Genomic DNA, 27,843 nt, shown 5'->3' on the forward strand with positions numbered 1-27,843 from the left:
TTGGCTACATCCGTCTTTTATTGAAAACGAGTAAATGAATATAGAGTCAGACATAAAAGCAATTCCCAAAAATCATTACATTTACAAAGACAATATGTAACTCCAATACAGTAAGAAAAGGAAAAGAGGAAGGAAGTGGTGTAAGATATGGCTAAATGTTTGTACAGCTTCTGAAGGCCACTACAGTGACGGTTTAACGGAGACATCCAGGAAAAATAGAGGGGGAAAAAAAAAAAAAATCATAGGACACTACCACAAATGAAAAAAGGAGCATATTTACACATAAATACAAACAAAGAGAAAGTTACAGGATTGAAATATACTATATATATATATAGATTTATTCTAGAGAATAAATACACACGCTGTACGTAGCTCCACTTTTTTTTTGCCTGTTCAAAATAAACAGTCTAGTCCAGATAAAAACTTATACAATGTGAAACTTCAGCAACGGTTTACTGCAAAGACTTCCCATAGTTTCTCTAGTCGTAACCCATTTATATTAAAAGTACTCAATTGTGTAGCTTTATAAAAGCTGGAAACGTAAGTGGCTGATCTCAGATAACATTAAGAAATACTTTCATTGGTTATTAATGTGAAAATCTATTTCTATTTAAAAAACCAAACAGGCAGAATTTGTCAGTTATTAACATCTCTGTTAGATGAAAGTGCCCAAAATATATAACATTAGTAACACAGGAAAAAGACAAAAATACAAGACTGATCCTTCATTTGGAAGAGTGGAGTAGTGATGTGAGCAGCACTGTACCGCTGACGTCCTTTAGTGTTGTCTGGTCAGAGCAGGCTCGATCGGACGCATCAGATCAGGTGAGTGGTCGACCGGCTAAACGTGTGGTACTTCCTTTCAAATGCAGATGACAGATTGACCATCGATGGTGAGTGCACAGCCTGCAATAAATGAGAAAGAAGATGCATATGGAGAGGGGAGGGGGAAAAAAAAATAGAACATGTTTAGCATCAGCAAGTTTCTGGACGTATGAATTCTCCAGGAAGTCTGACATCTGGTGCGGCTTGTTACGAAGAACCATATTGTGAAGCTGAGAGGAGCGTGTCTCCGAGATGTTCGGGGAGTATTCTTCACTAGTCATGTCCAATTAACTCTAAGTACTGTTCAGCGTGGGTGGAGGGACGGCAGTAAACTCCCCGAGGAAGTGACCATTTCACACCATTACAGAGATTCCAGGGAAGAGTTTCGTCCTCAGGATTTAACAGAATATTAAATAGTGATGCTTCACAAACTTCACAATATGTAATGATATTTCTTGACAAGTAGAGTGTTTAAATATTTTAGCTCGCGTGTGTATTGTGGATTATAGGACACAGACAGTGGGTTGGGGGCGGAGTTAAGAGTCGAGCTAAAGCTTTAACGATGAACAGCACTGAAGCTCGTTAGTGGATGAGGTGTTGGTGTTACAGTGAAGGACGTGGTGGTCTGAGAAAAGCCTTAACGTGATGAAACTGACATTTCCTAGAGGGTAAAGTTCTGAAATAGCACAAGTACAGCTTAGTATAACTATAACTTCGTATAACTTCCAAGTATTTATGCTCAAAAAGTGGAAAGGAAAAATAACTGTGCTTAAAGATGTTACAATTCTACTGATTAACAGATAAATAATAAATATAAACACCACATCTATTCTATACCTACGTTTGATTATAGCCTACAGCCACTGATTAAACCGGATATCTACTTAATGGAAACATGGAAATGACCAGGAATGACGATGTGATTAAAGAAAAATTACCATAAAGAAAAATCATCATTTCACTTTCCACACGTTCTGTATCTCCTCTTTACTCGTCACTGTTGGTCTTTACTGAAACAACCGAGTTAACACCTAATCCGGCTAGGATTACAGTTCCATATTTTTAAGTTCTGATTTATTATGAAAAATGAAGTAAAGCCCATTTTGACGTTTTCACCATTCCCGGCTGACAGAATTCAGCAGACGGCCAGCAGGTTCTCCCAGACCACCAGATCATGTAGTGGATAAGGAACACAATGAGAAGTTTCTTAAGAGGATTTCTAAAAATAAATAAATGAATGTTTTTGATTTATGAATGATTAATGAGTATCAGATTATGTATTAGTGTCACATGATGATGACAAACTGCTCCATTAGTACACTCACGCAGAGACTAGCGCTGCATTCTTTCCTGCAATCCCACATGGAAATGCGAGAGTGAAGGAGAGGTTAAGCAGGAACATGAACCCAATTTATTCCCTTTACTCTGACCATGCCTGTTGCTATAACCACCAGTCAGAACCCATCACCTGTGTGTGTGCGCGCGCGTGTGTGTGTGTGTCCAGCTTGTAACACTCGGGAGAGTAACTGAACCCCGAGTTGGTGCTGGGTTTCTGTGCCTGTGGGACGATGGACAGCAAATCCAAATACCGTTAGTTGAAAAGCTGACTTTTGATAAAATGCAGTATGACAGCCTGTAATCTACCCTTATAATAAAAGAAATTAAAGATGGAGGAGTTTTCCTGTCACTACACAATAATGGCTGTTTTACATGGTCCAAACCTCACATCTTCACCCCGGAGTTTCCTGTTATGATCACTTTTACATTAGTACACGCAGGGTCCGTTATACACGATGTGATGTTTAGCACGTTAACATTTTTTTGCTGGAATTTACATAAACTACTTCAAGTCGGTGTCTTCTCTATCGTCAGGCTGCATTCTCAGAGTCTGCTGGTGTTTAGCACAGTAAAGGATGCAGCGTTTATGATCTAGTCAAAGAAATCGTTTCATTCACTTCAGGCTTCACTGTCTTTAGGTTTTAAAGCGGCTGTCTGAAAACGCGTCAGTGCCTCGGCTTCCGCTTATAAACCAGCACTGAGAACTTCTCGATCTGTATTAGATCTGATCCAACGGCTATTTAAATCTTAAGGTTTCAACCTTGGCATCTATTAGCACTTTTATTAGCACTTTGTAAATTAATTAATGTTACATAAGCTCTTTGTTTATATAACTAAACATTAGCCTCTTTTACATTTGCTCTTTAAGCTTTTGTACACAGATATTAGATAAGACATTTAAAATCTAGCTACAAAGCAGCAATAAAAGCTCATTAATGAAGATAAATAAATGTCAGAATCATTAGAAGTAAGCATGTTCTACAGTGTGTGTGTAAATGTGTGTTGTTTAGTAAAGGAACATTTAACATTTCAGACTAATTTAAGCAGTAAGTAGTGAATAATTCTGTCCTGTGTTTGAGTACATGAATACAAAATGGCCAATGTTGCCCGATAGAACAACGGCCATTGTTTGTATAAATAGTCATTATGTGGAGTTTTGGTTGTTTTGTGGTGCATAAATTATCCGGTAATTCCGAAGCCACTCGAGCCACAAGGAGACTGAATCCCAGTTTAGGTCCAGCTGGTGTTGCCGACTCTAAAAGTACTCAAATCTGAACAACCAAAAACACACCTACGGCAAGATGCACAACTACAATCCTAGATGGCAGAAGCCCAGCGATTTTCCTGCTCTAACACACCAAATAAATAAATCTCTTAATCATTCCACTAGGTGTTTGTGAACAAGGAAATCACCAAAAGCATCCCTCCAGGACTGGAGCTGTGCACCAGTGCGAGTTAGTAAGTGCAACCACTTCCCCAAAGGTTAGACATTAGTGTATGAAGGAGCCAGAGGTGTGCTGTGCTCACATCATTTAGACACCTAGAGTAGAGTCTCTCTGCGGGGGGAGCCGGGGGCTCTGCGCTGCTCCAAGGAAACCGCAAGCTCCCGGTACGACCTGGTGCCCTGCAGAGCGGACGGACATGCTTGCTGCGTGGGCACTTTGAGATGGGACTCTGCAGGAGCAGGCTGGTTAGTGTTCTCTGGGCAGCATGGGCTGCGGACGCACACGGCCACCCTGGGCCTGGGCGCATTGTCCAGGGAATTGGAGCGCTGTACTACAGCATTTTTACTGCAACCACTCAGACTGAATGTGGAGGCTGAGCGAGCCATCTGCACTCACATGCCGGCATGTGTAAACACACACACACACACACACACACACACACACACACACACAGATTAGCCTAGTACATTACAGCAAAGTGACAACTTCTTTAAACAGAGGTGTCCAAATGTTTGCAGTACAGCTGCTGACATAAATAAGGTCTGGCAAAGTATTTAGCCTGAAATATAAATTCAAACGAAAACAAAGACACTCATAATATTTAGCCTGAAAGGCAACAGTTTCCTTTTAATTACTCCGGGAAAAAGATATGGAAAAAACGAAAACATTGAAAGCCAGAAGGACCCTACAGGACAAATCGGTACACTGAGGATGCAAATGAAAACACTGAAGTGGTGAAATGGAACGAGTAGGACATCAGCTTCATTAGCTTCAGATGCAATGTTCTTAGCGTTCTTTCTGAAGTGCTCCTTTACCGTGTGAGGTAAACATTTATTTTCCTGGCAACATAGTAGTGGTTATATACATCACACCTGGATCACAGAGCATCAGTAAAACGTCTGCAGTATAATGGTGCACTACGCACTGCACATAAATATATAAGCATTCTCTACACAGACATAGCAGTAACATTTTTCTTACGATCCTGGAGCAGATCAGATCAGTGGATTCAAATTCAAGCAGACCTTTCCACACAGTGTCTATCAGGATAGTGTTATTTATGGTCCATATTGTACAACTTTCTCTCAGACATGTATATAATTTTTGAGATCTAACCCTAGATCTTTCAGATATTTAGTTGAAATTATTACATTCATTTACTGCTGCAGCATCTCTTTGTTCTAGATGCTTTTGAGCTGCAGCTAATTGGAGAGCAAGTGTCTACCATAGGTGCTTGGATTTAGATAATGGCCCTGCTTGTGCACAGCGAGATGACATTTTCCTGATAATATAGAGCAAGACATCTCCATAATACAACAGATGTATTCATCAGATGGAACATCTTGGTAATACAAAGAGCTAAGACACTCTATCCACATCTGAAACTGTGTGCTAAAGACACTAAAGAACCTCATTATACTCTTAAAGGAGTTGTCAGACATGTAGCTTCATAGAAAATGAAATATATAAAATATATTTCTGTGAATATATTTACCAAATATCCCTCAACCTCTACAACATGTATGTACTACTGATCCCAAAGAGTAATAAAGACACTTAAACCAACATACACTATATGACCAAAGCTGGTGTGTGAAAACTCAAGAGACCTGCACAGAGCCCTGACCTCCACCACACTGAACACCTTTGGGATGAACTGGACCACTAACTACAACCCATGCTTCAAAATGTAGTGGAAAGCCTTCCCAGAAGAGTGGAGATTATAATAATAGCAAAGAGAAGACTGATTCTGGAAGGGTACATTCGACATGCAGATATGGGTGTAATGGGTCAGATGTCCACACACTCTGGGCCATGAATTCTTCTCTAAAACCTGAGAATTGCTTTAACCTTGATCTCTGCAACTAATTAGATCTAACTAACTAGCAGTGGTGGCTCAAGAGGTTAAGGCTCTGGGTCGTTTACTGGCAGATCGGGGTTCAAGTCCCAGCACCGCCAAGCTGCCACCATTGTGCCCTTGAGCAAGGCCCTTAACCCACACCTGTATTTAGAGTGTGCCATGATTCCTGTGAATGAGAAAGCAGCTTGTACTAGAGTATACAATATGCACAAGTTTTAGCCGCTGACATCATTAGTTTCCACAACAACTGGCTGGGGAACGTTGGAGGACATCAGTGTATATATATGGTGAGTCACATTGTGTTCTCCATGCGCATTTGTGATGATGCAAGATGAATGCAAATGCACCGGGATTTGGTCAAATCAAGCGAGTCTGAAACCAGACCAATGCCGAAGGAGTGCCGGGAACAATCACACTCGGATTAGGATCTCAGCAAACGTGCCCATTGTGAAAACCACCTGCGAGATGAGACGTTCTGTCATTGCATCATGCGCAGAAGATATTCAATATTCGGCTAGTGCTTATTCTCTCACAATCTGTTTAACTGCAGAGTGACCGCTGGTAAACGGTGCGGGGTGGGGTAGACATTGTTTTGCTAAGTTTCATCAGTGTTTCCACATGCCTGCATGCTCCTGAACCTGACAAGATCATTTATCACTCAGCACACTAATTACTCCTCTTAGTAAAAACAGTCCAAATCATTTGTTCATTTTATTATGGAGTAAGTAATACATTGGATCAAAGTGACTGGCTCTGAACTTTGGTCACTGCTGGTCAGGCAGCATCAAGGTGACGGCTAACGATTTAAATATTAAAATATTAATTCCCTGTAGACATCTTCCAGTTTTGGGCCTATGTTTATTATTGGGTGAATGTCCTTACTTTTACCCAAGCTTAATTTAATTATTAATTAGTTCATTTTAATTGAAGGTAAACCGGACACAGTTGGGATTTGTACATAACTGACCAGGGATTCCAGGCCTCTGGCCAAAACGAATGATGTCCTTTAATCACTAAATCACAATAGCCAACAACAGTGCAACAACACCGAAATCTTTACAGCACAGAGTGCATTTTGAAGTCAGATTAATTCTCCATGCTTATCACCTTCTCCAGGCTTGGTTGCAGCACTGGTATAAGCCCGAGATCAAAAACCCTTGTATGTACCTGAAGATCTACTTTCTTACAGAATTCAGCCTCAGCCCTAATCCAACAGACCTGCTGCACATAATCAGTTTACTCGATTAGCCGGATCAGCTCCGGTGGATTTGGGCTGGAACCAGGTTCTGTACGAAGGTAGATCTCCTGTAACGTGGTTAGTGATTACTGGTACAACCAAACAGATTAGGTTTAAAAAAAAAAAAATTCACCTAACTGAATAACTGTAAAGTTTACTGAAAGTGTGTTTGAGAAATCTTTCCCATCGTTTGATTAGATATGGATCTGCTTGAAGCTATTAAATGCTGCACTCATGTTGTAGATTGATCATATGGTTATTACTTGTTGAATAAAATAATTTTGCTCTAAAATATATAGATATATATGATCAGAAACTAAATAGACACAGAAACAAAAGAGAAAAAATCGAGAAAGACTCACGGCCAGTGTGGAGCTGCTAGTCATCCGGGTCATATGGTCAAGGCCTGGGCCTGGGCTCTTATCATCTGGAGTACTGCTGGCCATGAAAGCTCTCTGGATCACACGCTTTGGGGTTTTGGTGAAAGAGAATGCCCTGGTTACCTGAAAATAAACACAATCATGACTGCACACCTGTACACCTCCTATTAGAGTCTGGAGACGCAAAAGAAAAAAAGCATAACTTAAGCAGTGATATTCAACTAAACTTTGGTTGTATTACATAAATTATTTGTTTACAAATCAGCAACGAACATGACAGAACGACGACACCAGTTACCTTCTGATGCGTAAGCAAATGTTAAATTAGAAAATGAAAGAGAGTCATGTCTTTAGCTGTGTAGCCAGTCGCTGAGCTTCCTTCAGTTTAATATTTTACATAAATGCAGGATAAATCACAACTGAGAACCTGCTATAGAAAATCACTGATCTATGGACAGTTTTGTAGATTTGTTTGTAAGCTCTGCTACATTATTAGTTTAAGTACTGTCTATGGTTCACTGAAACACACTGTTTGTTTCAAATCTGGACCATGGTCCACCAATTGATGACCCCCGCTGTAGACACTAGACTATGGAAACCAGTCAAATATAATACAGATATAAAGTTAGTTTCAGATCCCTATCTAAGTGAACATCAAGTGTGTGAGTGAGCACATTACATACAACACCCACAGTGCTGCCCCCACCCCTACCTTCTTAGATGTCTTTTTGATGGCCCTGGAGGCTCGACTCAGCGTGCTGTCCATGTCCTTCGTGCTCACTTGAAGGGTGTCAGGATCAGTGCACTGAATTAGGTCTTCCTGTTTTAAAATAGAATAAAATATAAAGCTATTCTGCAGGCAAAATACAAGGAATGAGACATCTTGGTCGAGCGAGAGAGAGAGAGAGAGACAGAGGGAAGGAGAACACTGAAAGGGGGTGTGCATCGCCACCTTGTGGTGGACCCCGTGCCTGTAGGCTGGCAAGATAGACGTTCACCTGCAGGGCTTAGTGGTACTTGTTCTTTAATTATAAAGGCAAATATATACATCTGTCTGGCTGGAGCCAATTACACGTGCTGTTTGGCAGGTCTGGGCCTGCACTCATGCGTCAGAGCAAGAGACCTGTGGTGCTGTAGAATAGAGATAAAGCCATCTGCCTCCGAGGTGTAAAGTTCAAGCACAATTCCACTTCTAATTACATTAATCTGTCTTCCAGCCTAACCACGCTGGACAATCTAATAGGATTAACTGCCACAAAAAAGGCCCGCACATGCCACCTAATTTGTTGCTGTAATAAAACAAAGTGAGGCCTAATAAAATAAATAATTATGCTAGAGGCCTTGTCGGCCTCCAGACGAAGGGAGCCAAGGAAAATTCCACGAGGGGGTAGAGCACTCACCGCGTCGGCTCTGCAGATGGTGTTTGCCACTTGACGGCAGAGAGTCTTGAGCCAGGTCGACTTGAGCGTGTCTTCAGCAGCGAGTTGGAAACTAAACAGGAGGTTCTCTTGCTCGGTAGGAGGCCGCACAACCAGGGCAAAGGCGTTCTGACAGTCTGTACATCCAGAATGCACACCCACACAGACACAGAGTTCAGAAAACACAAGTGGGGACTGATCTGGTAAACAGTTAAACTTCCAGTCTCGTTCTGACTGAAGCCACACCTCACAAATATGAAAAGTACATCAAGGGAAGACTGCAGAATAAACTGAGGTTGTTTGAACTGATTGGTTTGATGGTGGAGGGACATATCCTTCATATATTTACCTGTTTACAGAGCCTTGGGCAGCTACAGAAACCAGAGATTTTCCAATAAGCAAATGGATCTCTAATCAGATCTCAAGGTGACCATACGAGGCATTAGAATGGATATTTATAGTAAACCTTCCTAGTTTGGAACAAGCTCGAATTTTAAAACTACTGTATACAATTTAGTATACTGTATAGACAATTTAGTTAATTATTGATATTTCTGGTGTTATAGCCACTCTGTGTTTTAAGCTTTATTATTATTATAATTTTTTTTGACCACGTTTGGTTGGAGGTCAGAGGGCAAGAGATGATGTATGAGGGTTAAATGGGGGAGGGGCGGCGTGTTGAACAATACTTTTTCTGACCACACGCTCACGTCCTGTTATAATGTATAACAGAGGTGGGGTTTTTTGTTACGTTTGATTTTTGATTATTATACATCAACTTTTAATTTATATTTTTTTCCCTTAAAATTAATCTCAGTAGGGTATGAAGGAGGTGAGTGTGTATCTAAACCACACCAAGCTCTCACGTTTCCTCAGACAAACAGTACAAATGGTTGTCACACCTGGATTTACGAATTCTGATTTTTCTGAAATCCTTCATGACCTGACAGCCTTCTTGAAAGGTGTTGCTCAAAGCTCTGGAGACAGTGTTGCTCAAACGCGTCTTTGCCATCAGTCAGTTATCTCAAAAAATATTCTGCTAGTTAAGTGTTACAAAGCACAACGACTATCTCTACTTCTGAAACACTGAGGACTCTTTTTACTCCTTCTTTTCAAAGGCTTGCTCCTACCCTTAGACGTTATTTATTTAGAATTTCCAGAGTTATGGTAGATAACAAGAACAAATCACAGAAGCAGGTTTACCCCAAATTTACTCTGAAGTGTCAAGCATTAGATGGTAAAGTTTCTTATAATGGAACATGTGAGCATGTGTGTTTTGTAGAGCTGTGTTCTATAGAGAGCTTACCCTCTGTGTCACGCAGGTCCAGCACCCTACGGATCTGAGACAGGGGCATGAGGGTGATGTGCTTGAGCTGAGCAGGTGGCCGTGTTTGCCCCAGAGGACTCTTAAAGGTGCTGATCACCTTATGCCTCTTCCTGGCAATCTGGGGATGCATACATACAAGCAATAAATTACCTCCTGCATGTGCTTAAGTCCAGACTCTATACAGTGGGGGTATGTGCATGCACATGGAAGCTGTCCTGTGTACGTGTGATTCATTGATCAGTGCTGTTCGGAAGCTAAACGCCCAAGCTCATTAGGTACCCTTTAATCCTACAGCATGGGGCCCGAGTAAGAGATGCGTTGTGATGTAGAGCAACAGATATGAATACAGAGGAATTCATCAATGAATAATTGAGCAGATGGAGCCCCAGAGCGCCCATCTCTCATTAACAGGCTAGACCTAAAGCTGCACAAACAGGACAGCCACAGCAGACACAAGCCCCCCCCAACCCCCATCCAACCCCACCAATCAAACACAAACCCATGCTAATCAGGAATCAGGGAGTAGCCGAGTCAGCAAGCACAGACTGCATATGCATTAATTAGGCACCTTTTTTCCAAACCTCATTCTCACCATGAACTCAGAGTGCCTGTGAAGTATACGTAATTGGGATAGGGGGCGGGGGGGGGGGTGTAGCAGAGTGGGTGGAATGGGTGTCTGTAGGGAAGGGAGAGGAGGAGCTGACTCAATAGAGCACTGCTAAAGAGGTCAATAAACTTAAAGGATATTGTGTAAAGGAGATGTCTGTGTGTGGAGAGAGGGAAAAAAATAAAAAAAATCAGCAGGTCGGGAGTTAAAAAGCAGTCCGCTGGTTAACAAGTCATTGGGAAGAAGATCCATCAGAAAGCTGCTGAGGGAAGCACAGGCTATGATACGCATATAAAAATGAAAGAACAGATGGTTAAAGTGTGCATTATAGCCTGTAAACCAGAGCCAAGGTTTTCCTTGTCTAATAATTCTAAAAATATTTCCACACGAGGGAAAATGTGATTTCATCCTGTAAATTATATAACAACTTTGCAGAAGCGAAATAAAGATATATTTCTTAATGAGTGCGAGTGTGAACATGCCTCTAGGCAGTCGTTGAAGAGAAATAGAGTGACGTGTTCCCCACGGTCGCAGGGCTTGTCTCCTAGAGCGATGGTCTCCACTCGGTGCACCAAACTCCGATGAGAAGACAAAAGATTGGCCTGCAAAACACACACACACACACACACACACACACACAATTCAAGCAGCAACATCCAGCTCCAGCAACAGCATTTTCTTATGTGTATCAGAAAGGAAGCATGCAGAGACTCGCTTCTTCATAACCTATTTTTAATGATTCACATTCTCTCGGATAGACGCCAAACAAATCTACATTAATATATTTTGCACAGACCTCAGAAGAAGAAAGGAGCAAGATTATCACGAGGCTTGCACAAGATGCAAAGCTTTTACAAATCCTGACTGAAAAAGGAGAACATAAAGGAAGCGTGATGCTTAATTAAGTGAAATAAACAGTGAAGCAAGCTCGACTGAGCTGAGGAAAAGCGCAACGCGCTAGCACTGTTATTTAGAGATTAGTGGATCATCACTACGAATAGAACTCGGGTGAGTAAACACATGAGCAACTTACAGGGCAGCCATCCACTTCATAAACCACATCAAAGATCTGCTTCTGGCCTTCTGTCTTTCTCTTGTCTTCATTTATATGGCTGGGTGGAACGGGAAGAAGAAAGATTTAGGACATGGTCTTTGACCATTAAAGAATGCGAGTCATGAGAATAATATATGAAGTGGAGTTAAATAATTGAACTCACGTCATAACTTCTTTCAGGGACTCTATGGCCTTTTCCAGAGTGAATTTATCAGGATTATCATCAGAGGTATGCTTTTTAATATCTGAAATAGTACAGGGAGGCAAATGAAAAAGAAAGGTTATGGGGACAGATTTCCATAATTACACGAAGAGATACAGCCAGAACGTGGCCTCGAGTGTAGAATAGTTAAATATTTAAAGGACTGAAAATATCCGTCTCTAATCAATGTCTTTAAATTCGCGAGGAACAGATCAGCAGAAGACGGCAAGGCAACCAGTTACTGATGAAGAAGCATGTACGATCACTCGAGTGTGTGTGTGTGTGTGTGTGTTTATGACTCACCATTGAGTAAGAGAGCCACACTAGGCAGTCTCTGAACAGGACGTATCATCAGCTCCACCAGTGTCTGCCGCCCACACTCGGGTTTAGCCTGATTGATCTAGACAAAGGTTTGGAGGCAAACAGGGAAAACAAGACATTAAGGGATGCAGGTGGCCTTATTGTTCCTTATTTATTTGCAAACACACATTATTGTCAGAGATAGAGAGTGATGTGATCAGCAAATTGAATTTAAAGAGTTCGCCATTTTAAAGGTACTACAATACACTTATAAGAGAGATTTTTATGAGAGTTTACAAGAGTAGCATTACACAAAAGCTAAATGCCTTTGCAAAGACAACAGAGGGCCAAATGATTTAAATTCAAAAGTCATCGAGGGCCTCTGGAGAGCCGCGCTCAATTAATCAATCAGTAAATCAATAAACAAAGCAAGGACCGAGAAGAATAGCAGAAGATGCATTTAATATTCTATTGAAGAGATATCTACTTAAACTTTTATTAAGTAATAATTAACATTTTAATAAACTGCGTTCAGTTTTATTTTGTAAACCAATACAAGTTTTGAGGTCATTTCTTGGTCATAAGGAATGCTAGTTCTAAGGGGTGTTGTTACAGGACAGATATTACAGTGAGGGCTTTATCTTAGCAGAGATGAACATTTTATTACAGAAAAAAATTTCACATTAGAAGAAAAGAGCAGTGAACACTGACCACCACCACAGCAGTGTTTCTCGCCTTGCGCTCGACATGTGTGGACATCGACATGGGGGGGTGGGGTCTGACCTTTCTATCTCATTTTTATTTGATGAGAAAAATATCTTTACATTTGAAAGGTGAATTATTTAGTTATCGTTTAGTCCATCATGAAAAAAGGTCAAGGACAGGTTTTTCAGTCGTAGTTCTCAACATAATTAACACTACAAATACCCTGCGCACACACACACACAATACCTTTAGGAATGCATGAAACCTTGGCTTCTGCTTCTCACACCTCACAATCGTCTCCTTGCTCATCTCAAAGAAGTTGACGAAAGGCGGGTAAGCTTTCACCAGCTCTCCGGACTGACAAAGAAAAAGGACGAGGTGTTACAAAGGGACTGGACTGCTGCCGTCACAGACGTGACAAAACACGTAGATCAAAACTCCATCACACTCACATATTTCAGAATGATGTCACCGACACTCTTGTCTTCCGACCAGTTCATCACCAGCTCTTCCAGATCGGCCTGCTCGAAAGACATTCATCAGCATTAATAGCTGCTCTGGATGAATCGCCTGTCTCCTACTCTCAATCACAGGGTCAAACAACTCCATGCCCACCTTTATCCTGGTGTGCACTTCATAAATGTCTGGGATGCTGCCAAAGATGGTCTTAATCTCTTCTTGAGCCAGGATGGGGCCCCCGACCTGCCCTTCTTTCTCCAGTGGGTACTTGAAAATCTGAAATAGCAGACCCAGAAGACTTGTACCTAAATACAGACTCAAACCCCTGAGGCTTAATCAAAGTGTTTGTCATTTACGTGTTTGTGTGTGATTTTCATAACCGATGGTCAGAGACAGACAGGGGCTGGATTTGTCATCTTCTAATGTTGTCATGGCAGCTGATCCCTAAACACACTGTGTTTTAATGTGTTTGTCTGAGTGTGATACACATACACATATATATATATGTGTGTGTGTGTGTGTGTGTGTGTGTGTGTGTGTGTATGAGACACTCTAAGGGACACAGGTGTTTGGATGTAGAGTAGGCTCTGCTGCCCACTGTAACACGAATCTAATTCATTTTCTCCCCCACTGGTTTGGAGCACTGGTACAGCCTGATAAGACCACAGACAGGCACTGTGGATTGCCACTGTGTGTATGTGTGTGTGTGTGTAAGTGTGAGAGAAAAAGAGAGAGAGAGAGAGAGAGAGAGAGAGAGAGAGGAGAGGAAAGAGAGAGACCTGCAGAACTGTAGCCAGGATATCCACATAGTTGCTCTCAGTCTGGTACAGCTCCTTGGACACCTGCCATCTTGCTGACTGCTTGGGCAGGACAGGTGTGGAGCTTTTGGAGGGTTTGGAGCTCTCTGAAATGGATGGGCAGACACACAGGTGAGCACCAAGATAATCTCTCGTGACACAATTTTCCCCTCACTTTGGATTTTTCTCAAATATATTTCAGGTTGAACTGCTGCAATTACACTCAGTTAAATAGTAGAGCAGTCAACAGAAGCCAAGGTGAATGATCTGACTCGGACATGACTCTTTCAGGACCACTTCTTCAAACGTAACTTTAAACCAAATTTGTAATCAAGGTTTAATAAACACACATTAATCTATATGTATATAGACTAATGTGTGTGTATATATATAAATTATATATATATATATATATATATAAAAAGAATACTTGTGAAAATCTGAACTTCATTAGTTAAAGGTCATTCATTTGGCTACCTAGTTTTCCTACCCAAGTCAGTCTGACTTCACCTGATGACCCTAACTGCTTTACACACACACACACACACACACACACACACACACACACACCTCCTGACTCAGGAGAGGAGTGCCTGTGCTCAGGGAGTGTGTCCTGCTCTGTGGCTTGCTGTGGGGTGCTGGTATAGTGAAAGGGCCATTCTCTGCTTGTCCTACTCTTTCTCTCCTTTTCCCGCTCACTCCTTCTCTTCACAGGCTTCTTCTGTCTAGGCCTGCCTTCCATGCTACGCTCTGTAACAATAGACCAGCCTCACACACTCACCCTGAGCCTACACTGCTTCTCTTTCACACACCATGAGAGCTGTCAAAACGAATTCCACTCTGTGGGTACTATTCCAATTTCTCTATTTATGAATTCAAAAGCATAAATCCACATCCCAGTTTTTAGGATCACACGTTTTCCTTCATCACCCAGGTACAGAAATGTAGTGTGCATAAATGTCACTGACGACATGCTTTATATTTACATTTAATTAATGACGCATCAGTTTACTATTGAAATAAATGTCACAGTACGCTCTGTCAGCAGTGTTAAATGGGGAAAACATTCCTATGTAAAGATGGTCAAATAAATGTAAAGTCTAGCTAAATATTAGAGATACTAAACATTACTGGCAGAAACACTGCTGTGAGTACGTCAATAAAAATTATAATAGCTTTATCCTTCCCTCGCTCACACACTTTCACTCAGCCTAGAGCCCCTAATGGTCCATCCTAAACCTCCAGCAGGGTCACTGAAGTCAAGGAATCACTCAGTAGTCTTAGTCTGAACTGGGGTGGATGAGCTGGTGGGGGTGTAGTTCTTCAACACAAAGGTAAGATGAAGTGAGCATGTAGCTCTTTCTCGTTCTCTCTCTGTCTCACCTGCCAAGGACTTGCACGTGTCTGGAGTGTTGGAGATGTCCAGCAGTGAGCCCATAGAGAGCGAGTGCTCTGCTGAGGGCCTCTTCCGAGGGGGGAATGGTGAGATCTCCGTCTCTTTAGCGAGTTGGGCCAGAGTGTCACGCAGACGCCGCCGCTTCCGATTACTGGTGGGCGTCGTGAGAGAAAGAAGGGACACGGCCTTCTTCATCGCTGGACTCTCCGACTGGGTGACGAGAATGGAGAAAATTGTAACTTTCTACAAATAGTATAATGAAGATTTCCTTTCCACGGTACAAATGAATGCTTTTATAATAATTGACTGAAGCATGTATAAAGTTCAGCACAGAGTTACAGTCTTATCCAGAAATATTAATCACATTTTAATCACAGCTTTCCCACATGTACAAGCTAAAAATATCACTCGTCACACTGATACTCACTTTATATCATTTAAAATAAAATAATCAGATCTTATATCAGTGACAGCACTTTTTAGCACTTTTCTTTCCCACTCACGACTTGTGGTTCATGGCTTCCATAAAAAATAAATCAGGCTGTTTAAATAAATTGCACGAATCACATAAAGCGAAGGTCCAGTTAAAAAGTGCCAGACAAATGGCTAAACTGTGTAATATTTAATATATAATGGAATAAAATTAGATTTCTTTTTGTTACCTTCTCATATGAATACATAGATTCCCCAGCTCGAGCATCCATCTGGATACTGCCCCAAAACCACTTAAAGGAGAAAAGGGCAGAAAATAAGCGTACAAATACAAACCAACCAGATTTGTCCAAGCCCACAATGTTCAACCAACTCTCGCTCTCACACACACACACTGTAAATTTCACTAAGAGATCCATAGAGATGAAACGTGCCAGTGTAAATGAATACAGGAAGCTGAATTCATACTGTTACTCAGGATGTGCTATGAGAACAGAGCGAAGGTCCTCACCTCCTGTTTTACAACGTACAGTCTCTTAGATGGCACAAAGGGCAGCTCTTTAATGGAGTTCTCCTCCACCACCAGGTGAGTGCACTTCTCATCTCCGACCTCCAGAAAGCGTCCACCTGGAGCACACAACATGCTTACAAATTAACCTTAAAAATGATAACACCAGGTAAATCCTATTCTTTGGACAGAAAAGCTTAATCGCTGCTCAGTGACCGAATAGAGCAGTGACCATAACCCTGTTCCTAATACCCTGACTTTCTACAGAACCCGATACATGGTCACTGCAGATCATCGGTCCGCTCGTTTATCCGAGTCGGTGCTCTTGGATTACTAGTGGAACTAATCTTTCAGGTAAATCTCCAAAAACATGGTTGGTTATTGCTTCAGAGAATTTCTGAAAGAGTCAAAAAGCAGATGATAAAAACAAAACAGGCCCCTACCACTTTATGTGCTGAAAAATATTAGTACTTCTTTTATCAAACAGAGCCTTACACAGCACTCGGCATCACAAAGAACACAGAGTTCAAATAAATGGGGGGGCCTTTCAGAGTCCTGAGATAGAACAATGCTTTGTAGTTTTTCAGCAGCAGCTGCCGAAGGAGATTTTAACAATGATTCTTCCGTACCGTGCTTCAGCGTCCTTTCCTCCATATTGCTTTTTTCCTCCTCAGAGAATCCCAAAAAGCTCAAAACGCAGTCCTGAAACGGCGGCACTTTGAAGGCCATACGGAACTCCTCGTCACCGGCGTGGAAATTGCTGCAAGCAGAAGGTTGGCATCAGTCCTCTCAGCACAAACAACAACCTGGCATAAACATATGCTCTGAAAAGGTAGAGGATTTCCACTTTTTTAAGTGATTTTAATGAATCTCTGGAGAACTGAAAGCATAAGGCATACTTTTCTGAAAAAATCATCCACAAATTCTCGATACTAACGTTATGAACGGCAAATAAAGTCTCACTGAATTCCCAAAAGGAGGGGAGCAAAGAGAAATTTGGATATAAATATCAGTCATCTTTCACTATTATTCATATTTAGACACACACACACTTACATGTTGTCCTTATGTTCCCAGGCCTTATGAATCCAGTCTGGGGTGAGAATGGGTGTACCCATACAAACAGCCAACTACACACACACACACACACACACACACACACACACACACACAAAGAAGAAAAGTTAGAGAATGATAAACCCAGTCCCAATGCATTATGTAGATATATCCAATGCAGGATTCAGCCTAATTAAGCACTTTTTTGCCGAGAGTGATAAATATGTGCGCCCGTAATCTCTAAAAAACAAAAATTATTACTACTAAAAGCCATAGAGGATGAATTTGCTTAACATTTGGTGTTAAACACAAACAATGGTCAATATTACAACAAAGCTCAATTACAGAAAGACACAAATGTCCTTCAGGAAACAAGAGAAGGAAGATGTTTTCATGAGACGTTTAGGGCATTAATTGCTAATTGTGTATGTAGAGGAGTGGGAGGAGTCAGGGTGTGGGCAGACGGACCCGTATGAAGTTAAATAATGTGCATTTGCGATAGCTCCGCCCTCACGTTCTCTGTCAATCACACACACCTTGACGCGCCTTATTGGAGCACCCTTTTGGGCAGCTGAGCACAGAGCTGACTCCTGGCCAGGCTTTCAGCGGCAACGGGGATGGGAGATTGAAAAAGTGAAGTGAACCCAAGTGAATCAATAAAACCAAGGGCTCTATATTTCGCCCAAGTCTCTCGGGGAGGACAGAGCAATGCTTTATGTGGACTTTAGAACAGGGCTTATGGGCTACGTGCTAGCACTCCAAAGGTATTTGATCAGTCCAGATCTCTCCGCTCAGGAAACAGCCTCTTCTTTTTTTCCTGCAACACTCTGCAGTAGCTACAGCATTACTGACCGCTCAATAGAGTTGTTAGGTTCTGTAGTCAATAGAGATACACAAATGTGAATAAAACAGTTGCCATGGGAACAGGGGAAACCAATTTCCACTCCCAGACAAACAAAACATCAGGATGGAGAAAAAAAGAGAAAAACATTCAGATTTTGAATACAAATGCTCTTTTTTAATCCCATTTTTTTCACTGTAAGTGAAGTCCTCTCATGTTTAACTACTGCTGTTTAAATCTCACCAAGGTTAAAAGATAAAATACTAAATCAAGTCGTCTGTCCAGTAAACAAAAGAGTCCTGGTTTTATTTTGCCCAATAAAGGGCCGGCAGGGAGGATGTGATACTAATTAATCACCTAAATAGAAAGGATTTAATGGATTAAACGTGTGTAATAAAAAAGAAAGATCAACTAAATGTGAATGTAAACATCTGTCTAAATATTACAAAGGTTGGATTAATTTTTTTAATAAATCTGTCGTGTACTCATAAGGCTGTCTGATATTTTTTATTTATTTATTTATTTTTAAGAGGAATAGCTCCAAAAAAAACATTTGAAAACCTTCTGCTTTAAAAATACCTGTAGTCCATTCCAGACATTCTAGACTCTGCTTTATCTGCAGAACAGCATGTGACAACACCCTGACCAAAAACCTGAAAAACTCCAGGTTTTATCTTTACATTTAAGTATCTGTGAATTTTGGAATCTGTATATGAAACTGTGCATGATCTCTAACCTGAAACAGGAAACCCTTTCAGCCGTGACCGAGATTAGCTTCTCTCTCTCTCTCTCTCTCTCTCTCTACAGGTCAGTGTGTAAATCAGTAAATCTTTTGACCATTACTTGGAAAAAGAGAGGTATAGGAGAATAGTCTGAGCTCCACTAGTTCAGATAGAAGGCAGAGAGACATACCAGAGACTGCATCTGCTGCATTTAGTTAGCTGCTTAACTAAAGTTGTGCTGTTTCATATTATTACTTACATGAACGCATTTTCTTGACAAGCTAGCTTTTTAATATTAGTCACATTTCAGTGTAGATCTCATTAGCTAGTAATGCTGCAATGAAGTGCTGAGAATAGAGTAGAGGAAGGTTATCTAAACTAACCGTGTGTCCAGGCGTGAGATATCACTGTGGCAAATGACTTGGATTTAATGAAGGGGTGTGTGCGAGTGTGTATTGTGGCATGAAAGCGCTTGTAGATACATACTGGCCGTATTTATTGAGGGATATTTTCTTTGCTTACATGAATGTGTGTTCTGCTAGATAGCTATCTAAAGGTGTTACAGCAACTATTCTGAAACACTGAACACATCTCAAGGACTCCTAAAAAGAAGGATATATCTATAAGACCCTACATAAATGACCGCCTTCACATTCACACATTAAAAGATCTTAATGACTCAGTTAACTGAAGAGAGTCAAATGATCTGACTCACTGAAAAAGACTTCCCTCTCTTTTAGTTATATATGAAATATAATACTTTCCAGTAACACGATCAACCAGATTTGAAATCTTTGTGTCTCACTGAACAACTTACAATAAAAAATCCAACAATCCTGCAGTAAACTAGAGAGTATATGGATGTAGTGCTGAAACACAAACCCTGTACTTCTCCCCGTGAGTAGAATGGGCAATGAGGTGGGTGACTTTAGCACTGAAGTCCTTGCGGATGGTGCCGCCCATATGATGCACCAGGTTAACAAGGTTTACCTGAGAAAACAAAACGAGTATGTGAGGTCACCTGGAAGTGAAATCTCAAGCAACAGATCTGCTCGTAGACCACAGGAACTCACCACTTCCTCTTTCTTGCGGAAGCCGGTGAAACAGAGTGACAGGTTGAGCATGGTGGTGGAGTAGAGAGGACGGGATGAGAACGGCAGCGGCTACACAGAGAGAGAGAGAGGGAGAGAGAGATGATAATTGAGAGTAATTAGCATAGCTCTGTGAAACAAACAAAAAAGCTCTATAGATATGTAAGGTACTCTACACCTTGCCCCTCATAAAGACTGCAGGATCAATGAATATACATGCATTTGCAAATTAAAGAAGCCCTCATGTCCTCATAATCTCAGCCATAGCTCGGTGATTACGTTATGCTATTACACACAGTGTACTACAATAATAGATAAAGGCAAGGGGGTTCAACGACTCTTAAGGTGTGAACCTCACCTTACCTGTCAGCTAGAAAAGTCTGTTTTAAGTGAAGAAGTGTGAATTCAGACTGTATAAACGTCACTGTATCGCTGTCATCAAGTTTTTATCAGCGTATATGCAAGGAGGACGAAAAAAAAAGAAAAAAAGGAAAGCATACTGCAGAAGTCTTCTGAGTTCTTGCTCTATCAGAAGGAACCGGACCACCGTGTGTACACAGTACAGGTGCTCTGGCTTACACAGATAACCAAGATGCATTCTGCAGTCTTTACGCTAACAGGCTAAAGCTGCTTAGGAGTCTATTTGGCTTTGAAAGAGAACTTCGTTTTTGTCAGATTTGTGTTTACTCTCTATGGGTATAAGTTAAATCGTGCCTTTGAAATGCTGGAACTGCAACAATTTTACTGCTTCAGGTGGAAAAAAAAATCGATACATGTCACATCCATGCGTCAGGCAATGATTGTAGGTGTATATATATATGTGTGTGTGTGTACACACTCATCCTTACCTCTCCCTTCCCAGCACAGTGCAGTACCACAGGGGGGCCCAAAATGCGGTTGTCATTTTTGTATAAATAGCTGTAGTCATGAGACTGGAAGTCCTTCAGTACAAAGACTGTCTCGTACTCAGCGTTTTCTCCATCCCCAAACTCTCTGACATTGTCTGTCTTTATACAGGGGACGTTTATATCCTAATGGGACAGGCAAAAAGATTCAAAGTCAAAGAGACAAAAAAATGATGCAAAACATAAAGAAAGCTGCTAACAATAATATGCAATATACTGGTGGGAGCTGCTTGGCTGGAAAATTCTGTGATGAAACTCAAAAGGTATTCTATTATATAAAAATCAAGAGCCAATGCAAAAAAAAAAAAAAAAGCAGTCCAGATTTCATGAGAGTTGTGCCTTATTTGTAACAGGAATCCAAAGCACCATGTCCATGAGTTAACATTAAAAACGCAGAACGACATTCCAGTCAAGCAGCAGGGACGATTTTACAGACACAAAGACACACAAGGACACTTTTTCTTCTGATTACTGAAGGATGGCCCACTGCATGATCAAATGCACAAAAGATCTGGATCTCAGGAAGCTCTCGCTGTGCCATAAACCTGGAGAAAAACAGGCTTTCACCAAGCTGCATTTCTCTCAGAGCGGTAAGATTTTAGTGAATTCCACGTGTTCCAGGACTCACCCTGTTCCAGTATGTGAGGGGAAAGGAAACAAAACAAAAAAAAACAGGAGCCCCGGTGTGGATTAATCATTACCCAGATTAGCAAACACTGATTACAGAGACATAAAACACCAGGTTAGAGATCAGAGTTAGAGTGGAGTGATTTAGTTCACCATATGGCGTTAAAGGAAAAACTGAAACAGGGCGTATTCGCAGCCGTTTCCGTTGCATTACTCATGCAGCCTAACCCTCAGGAGTGACCTCAAGCATGCAAAGAATCCCCGGTCTCTGACACATACCATGTTGACTATAGATTTTATTAATTTCTCGCCCGACTCTGAGCCCGGGTCACCTTCTTTAATCTTGACCACCGGGACTTCCATTACTCGGATGGCCTGTAAGAGGGGAGGAAAAAATTGAAGCGTTCGGCATCAACCTGGCAACCCATGGCTTACAAATTCAGCCTGGTATCCACACGAGCCAGAAGGCGAGAACTTCTAACAAATGTCAGCCCGAGTCTGGGAAAGAAAAGTTCTGTGAATTCAAAGTGGCGAGTGTGGATTGGCTCAGCTGCTGCTTTTTGCCTCTGATTAAGCTGTGTGGATGTGCTCCTACTGCAGAGTGGGAGCGGGAACAGAGTATTTCAAAGAGCCTGGCCATCTGACAGCCCTCTCATGCTTCCTCAAGGGCAAAAAGAGGAGGATTTCCGGACAGGGCTGGGACTTGACTTCAATTTAAAAACACACATACCTCCACCTGCCTTTTTTCTCCTTTTCCATCTCCTTAACTACTCAGACACTTCGGCTGCAGCCAAGGAGGAACATCTTAACCTCACCCTGGAGCTCTTTCTGGAAGTCAGGGTGTAATGCTAAAAACAAACAGCCTGAGGAGAAATTCAAAACATGCCATCTGAAATTCTTTGAAGGTTCCACTCCCTAAATCTAAACCATACTGTAGGACTCCAGGACCGAGATCAAAAGCCTTGTTAGAAACCACCGGATCTGTCAGACAGTGAAGCTGCTCCCTGTCCGGAGCGTCGGTGTGTCCAGCCATACAAACCTTACATGATGACTTACTTTATTAAGACAACAACAAGAGCAGTGTAGTCTGATATCTTTTATAATTTTAGACCAGAATGTGCATCTCTCATACATATTCAAGAGATTTAATAGATGCATATTTATTGCAAAAGACAACCTGAAACAATCTGGTGCTTTAAAGTCATTAGGGTTTAGGGGTTTACAGTAGAAGGAAAAAAGTCATCATTGTGTACATCATAATACACGATATACACTAGAACCTTGGGATTGTGAAGTTCTGGCTAAAGCTAAAAAATATATTTTGCCCGTTACCTGATGCAGGACATCATGCAGCAGAATACACTGATCAGGCATAAGATTGACCACCAGACTAATATTGTGTTGGTCCCCCTTTTGCTGCCAAAACAGCCCTGGCCCGTCCTGGACTGTGTATTTTGACCCCTTTCTATCAGAACCAGCATTAACTTCTTCAGCAGTTTGATCAACAGTAGCTCGTCTGTTGGATCGGATGACACGGGTCAGCCTTCTCTCCCCACGTGCATCAATGAGACTTGACCGTCCATGACCCTGTCGCCGGTTCACCACTGTTCCTTCCTTGGACCACTTTTGATAGATACTGACCACTGCAGACTGGGAACACCCCACAAGAGCTGCAGTTTTGGAGATGCTCTGATCCAGTGGTCTAGGCAGTTTGGTCCTTCATCAAACTCGCTCAAATCCTTACACTTGTCCATTTTTCCTGCTTCTAACATCAACTTTGAGGACAAAATGTTGACTTGCTGTCTAATATATCCCCCCCACTAACAGGTGCCATGATGAGGAGATACTCAGTCTTATTCACTTCACCTCTCAGTGGCCATAATGTTTTGTCTGACCGGAGTTTATGCTACAAAAAAAAAAAAAAACTCCAGGAAAAACATTTATTTAGATTTTATTTAATGTGTACGCAAATAAATCTTTTAACACTGAAAAGTAAGAAAGAAATGTTAACAACTTTATGATTTAAAGATTCAAAACATCAGTCAGTGATTGTGCAAATGATTTTAAAAAGATATTACGGTGTATTGTGACAGATTGTAGCGGCATTATCATATCACTATAACCATCATGTTCCCTGCATATACTGTAGTGTATGGCTGATGATTTCACTATTAATGCTATCCACGGAGACAAGTTTCTTCTTTCACAGCAAACATCAAAAACATGAGCTGAATTTATTTCATTAAATAAAGATAAATTTAAGACGGCGTTCAAACAAGCCGAGATCAAGCACCTTCAAAGCCACGAAAGACTCCGAGACAAGGCAGTCATTGTCAGAAGTTAATTGTTTAAAGGATGCGTAGGAGTAAAATGTCAACATTTAAAGTGTAGAACATTTAGCTCCTGACAGCACTCTCATTTCAAATGGAAATTGGGCTGGGACCTGAACGCAAACATGCTGAACACATTTACTTAACATTATGAATCTCAGCTACTCCATCAGGCTACATTTCCAATTCAACATGATGTGTCCTTCTGATGAAGAGAAAAGGGAAATAAAATCACACTGTACCAGGTTTCTACAACAAAACACTTCTGTTAAACATATCTGCTGGTAGCGGCCTGCTCCTGCTTACATCCTTTTATTAACATTAAACTCAACTAAGTGATGCAAAACACAATATTCACCGGACACAGGAAGAAAAACATGTCATCATTAAATTCCTGACTCAGGGTAAGCAGGAAAACGGCTATTAATTGCAGCTACGCTTCGCTGACAACACCACAAACCGTACGGAGAGAAGCTCTGAACCGAGACACGATTGTTATACAGAAAACAGGAAACGCTGTCTCCACTGATCTCTCTGCAGATACAACAGCCAGATCTAAAATACACTAATAACAGCAGAGGAGTGGATTGTTTGTTCGATTCTTTATTGCTTTTCTAAGAAGGCTGTAGTCCCCTCCCACTGAATGTCCACAAAACACATTACTCTTATTAACTGCTTTGTTTTTACATGTCCGTGTCATGATTTAATATTAGCCTGCATTAATTAGACTATCATTTTTTTTTTTATTTGTCCCTTTATCATGTCAATGCCACACATCCTGGTAAAACTTCTCTCAGATCACTCAGAATGCTGGCAAAGCATTTGTGTGTGTGTGTGTTCAAGTGGGCTCATCTGCATATGACTACCTTAGACCTTGCTTGGTCAGTTGAACACCACGTTGTTTTTCCATTAAGACAGCAAAACAATTTAATTTTTTTTTTTTTTTTTACCTCAAGCGCCTTTATAAGCGCCGTGTCACTGCCCACTTCCCCCACAAGCACCACCCTGGTCTCCACTCGCCGCAGCATTTCTGAAAGACATTTTAAAAGCCCAGTAGCACAGTGAGCCTCCTAGGAAATACAAAAGCTGTCATACTGAACACACACACAAAAAAAAGACATCCAGTCCCTTTTGCGATATTTGAAAGAAATGACAACACGTCGAAAGATATGACAGTTCGTCAAAAGAATGGACAGCCCGGAGCAAAGGGCCTTGTAGTTTACCCTCAGTGTCGTCTGAGGTCAGCCCGAGAAACGTGTGCTCCTTGGAGGTCTCGGCCATCCTAGAGTCAAAGACGGACGAGTCCACCAGCAGGCTACGGACCGTCCCGAAAGTGCTGTCGGCCATGGCGTCACGACCCGATTCTGTCCAGGAGAAAAAACTAATTGAGGACCAAAGGACCTTGAGAACAACCCGAGCAGCTGGAATCTGACATTACTGTAGGTACTCTATAATACTGATTACAGCTCCAGGAGCCCGGGTTCGAGCCTGTCTGTTTCCTTGGGGTTCTCCAGAGTCTCAGAAACACACCAGGAGGTAGACAGTCTACACTAAAAATATCACCTGGGTGTGAAGAAGTGTGTAGTGACCTGCAATGGGCTGGTGTCCAGTTAAGACTGCATTCCTACCGCGAACCTGGTGTTCCAGGATAAAGCGCTTACTGAAGATGAATAAATGAATGAGTATACAGATACAGAACGTTTTAAACACTTTAAAGCAGCTGTTATGGAATATCGTGTAGAATAATTTAACCTAAATTCAGCTTTAAGATTGAAACTGCGATCATGTGAAAGAAACGTCTAGAACATTCTGCTTCATTCCCACAATAATGGAAGACTAGACAAGACGTTTATTATGAGCTACTGCCTAATATCTGTTCAATTCAGTCAGGATTTATTGACCATTTCAGCAAACAGAAGCGCTTACAAACACTGACAGGTCAGTGGCAGGTGAAGGGGGAGAGGTCACTGCCTAAAAGATTAGCAAACTAAGAAATCAGACCAAAGTAGGTCAATAATATTAATAATAATAATTTAACGCAATATAGAAATTCTTACCGAGAAGCTCTACCGGAAACAGAGTTAGTAAAAGTGTTGATAAAACTAGCCGAAGCCGGCACGCGCGCTGAGCTGACCAGCTGCTTGACCAGCTAAGCTCTGCAGGTTAGCTACCTAGCACAGTCGCTAGTTTAGACTACTAACTTACCCACTGGACCAACGCAAAGCTATCGCTCAGTAACAAAAGCGGGTTTTGTTCGGTTTAACTCCGAGGAAAAAGTTTGTTTTTGTTCCGAAAAGTAAAGAGAATACTATGAAGCGAGTCTGGACATTAAGTCCATGATAACAGCGGAACCTCACAACGCTTTCCACTCAATTCAAAACGCAGCGCAAGCGGAGACGCCGCACGCTCATTGGCTGGGAGATATGACGTCAGCGGAACTGGTGGGTCGCGCCTTTTGATTGGCTGTTGAATTCAAATAGCGAATGCATGCTTTGTGTGTTGTGCAGTTGGAGCTGTGTTTAGAGTTCAGCTCCAGGCATCATACTGGACATCATACTGGACATTATACTGGACATCTTCAGTCTCTCATTTTATTAGCTTAAAATCAGTGTTATAAAGGTTATTCTATTGTGATTTAGTATTTTTAAAACAACAACAATAATGATCTTCTTTGGGCTTTTCCCTTCAGGGGTCTGCACAGCGAATCATCTCTCTCCACCTATCCCTATCTTCTGCATCCTCAACACTTACACCCACTAGCTTCATATCCTCATTTATTACATCCATATTCCTCCTCTTTGGCCTTCCTCTTTGCCTCCTGCCTGGCAGCTCCATGTCCAACATTCTCCTACCAATATACTCACTCTCCCTCCTCTGGACATGTCCAAACCATCTTAATCTGTCCTCCCTAACTTTGTCCCCCAAACGTCCAACATGAGTCGTCCCTCTGATGTCCTCGTTCCTAATCCTGTCCAACCGTGATACTCCCAAAGAGAACCTCAACATCTTCAGCTCTGCTACCTCCAGCTCTGACTCCTGTCTCTTCCTCAGTGACACTGCCTCTAAGCATGGCAACCGGACAGCATGGCCGGTCTCACCACTGTCCTGTATCACCTTCCCCTTGATTCTTGCTGAAATTTTTCTATCACACAGAACTCCCAACACCTTTCTCCACCCATTCCAACCTGCCTGCACTCGCTTCTTTACCTCTTTCCCACACTCTCCATTACTCTGGCAATCTTACTGTTCCACCTCCCTCTCTGTCATTCACACACATGTACTCAGTCTTACTACCACTGACTTTCATTCCTCTCTCTCCAGCACAAACCTCCACCTCTCCAGGTTTACCTCCACCTGCTCCCTGCTCTCACTACAGATCACAATGTCTTCTGCAAACATCATTGTCCAAGGAGACTCCTGTCTGACCTCCTCTGACAACTGGTCCATCACCATAGCAAACAGGAAGGGGCTCAGAGCCAATCAATAATAATAATAATAATAATAATAATAATAATAATAATAATAATAATAATAATAATGATAATTATTATTATTATTATTATTATTATTATTATTATTATTATTATTATTGATAATAATAATAATAATAATAATAATAATAATTATTATTATTATTATTATTTATAATTATATTATAAACAATAACAACAACAATAATAACAATAATAATAATTATTATTATTGCATATAAACATGATAATAAAGTGTTCAAGCTAGCAGATGAAAGATGACAGGAAAGGGGTTTTCCATGGGCAGACTCGGCTGCCCAGATTTCAAACACTCCAGAATCTCAGGATCTCCAGGAAGATATCTGAATGAGTCTCGTGCATAGGACCACATGCTTCTTACTTTTTCAGAGGCATTATTCTCATCTCATTAAAAAGCAACTTATGTCACCATAAGCAGTCCAAGGCATAAAAGTTAGTCTGTCAATTTTCCTTCAACTTGTAAGCCTT

The 27,843-nt window shown here is 41.3% G+C and overlaps 1 protein-coding gene across 6 annotated transcripts; it reads right to left on the bottom strand.

Annotated features, from left to right (window-relative positions):
* On the bottom strand, positions 1-26,246 carry ect2 (epithelial cell transforming 2). 6 transcript variants are annotated; one of them, XM_058401515.1, is made up of 27 exons: positions 25,924-26,246; positions 25,456-25,526; positions 25,090-25,230; positions 24,817-24,896; positions 21,816-21,911; positions 20,853-21,035; positions 19,987-20,076; positions 19,796-19,903; positions 17,351-17,424; positions 16,924-17,054; positions 16,298-16,413; positions 16,017-16,079; positions 15,342-15,564; positions 13,941-14,065; positions 13,318-13,437; positions 13,155-13,223; positions 12,949-13,059; positions 12,001-12,097; positions 11,659-11,740; positions 11,475-11,553; positions 10,924-11,043; positions 9,814-9,952; positions 8,490-8,644; positions 7,802-7,909; positions 7,072-7,212; positions 3,694-3,997; positions 1-909 (listed from the first exon to the last, which is right to left on the bottom strand). In XM_058401515.1, exons 3-26 carry the CDS (start codon positions 25,211-25,213, stop codon positions 3,707-3,709), a joined length of 2,925 nt encoding a protein of 974 aa, XP_058257498.1. In that variant the 5' UTR covers positions 25,214-25,230; positions 25,456-25,526; positions 25,924-26,246; the 3' UTR covers positions 1-909; positions 3,694-3,706. The 6 variants fall into 6 exon arrangements, with proteins under 6 accessions (XP_058257498.1, XP_058257497.1, XP_058257496.1 ...); XM_058401514.1 differs by lacking the exon at positions 25,456-25,526 and having other exon boundaries at positions 26,072-26,246; XM_058401513.1 differs by lacking the exon at positions 25,456-25,526.
* Positions 26,247-27,843: the final 1,597 nt, after the last annotated feature.

The sequence above is a fragment of the Hemibagrus wyckioides genome, linkage group LG10 (genome assembly GCF_019097595.1).
Source record: "Hemibagrus wyckioides isolate EC202008001 linkage group LG10, SWU_Hwy_1.0, whole genome shotgun sequence".
NCBI lineage: Eukaryota > Metazoa > Chordata > Actinopteri > Siluriformes > Bagridae > Hemibagrus > Hemibagrus wyckioides.

What these genes read in the sequence shown, in the direction of transcription:
- ect2 (XM_058401514.1), bottom strand. Translation starts at nt 25,213, where the DNA reads ATGGCCGACAGCACTTTCGGGACGGTCCGTAGCCTGCTGGTGGACTCG. An exon ending in CTCACGGGGAGAAGTACAGG is followed by an intron (nt 17,425 to 19,795) that starts GTTTGTGTTTCA and finishes GTGTGTGTGTAG; the next exon opens with TTGGCTGTTTGTATGGGTAC. An exon ending in CACGTGCAAGTCCTTGGCAG is followed by an intron (nt 14,066 to 15,341) that starts GTGAGACAGAGA and finishes CATCCATTTCAG; the next exon opens with AGAGCTCCAAACCCTCCAAA.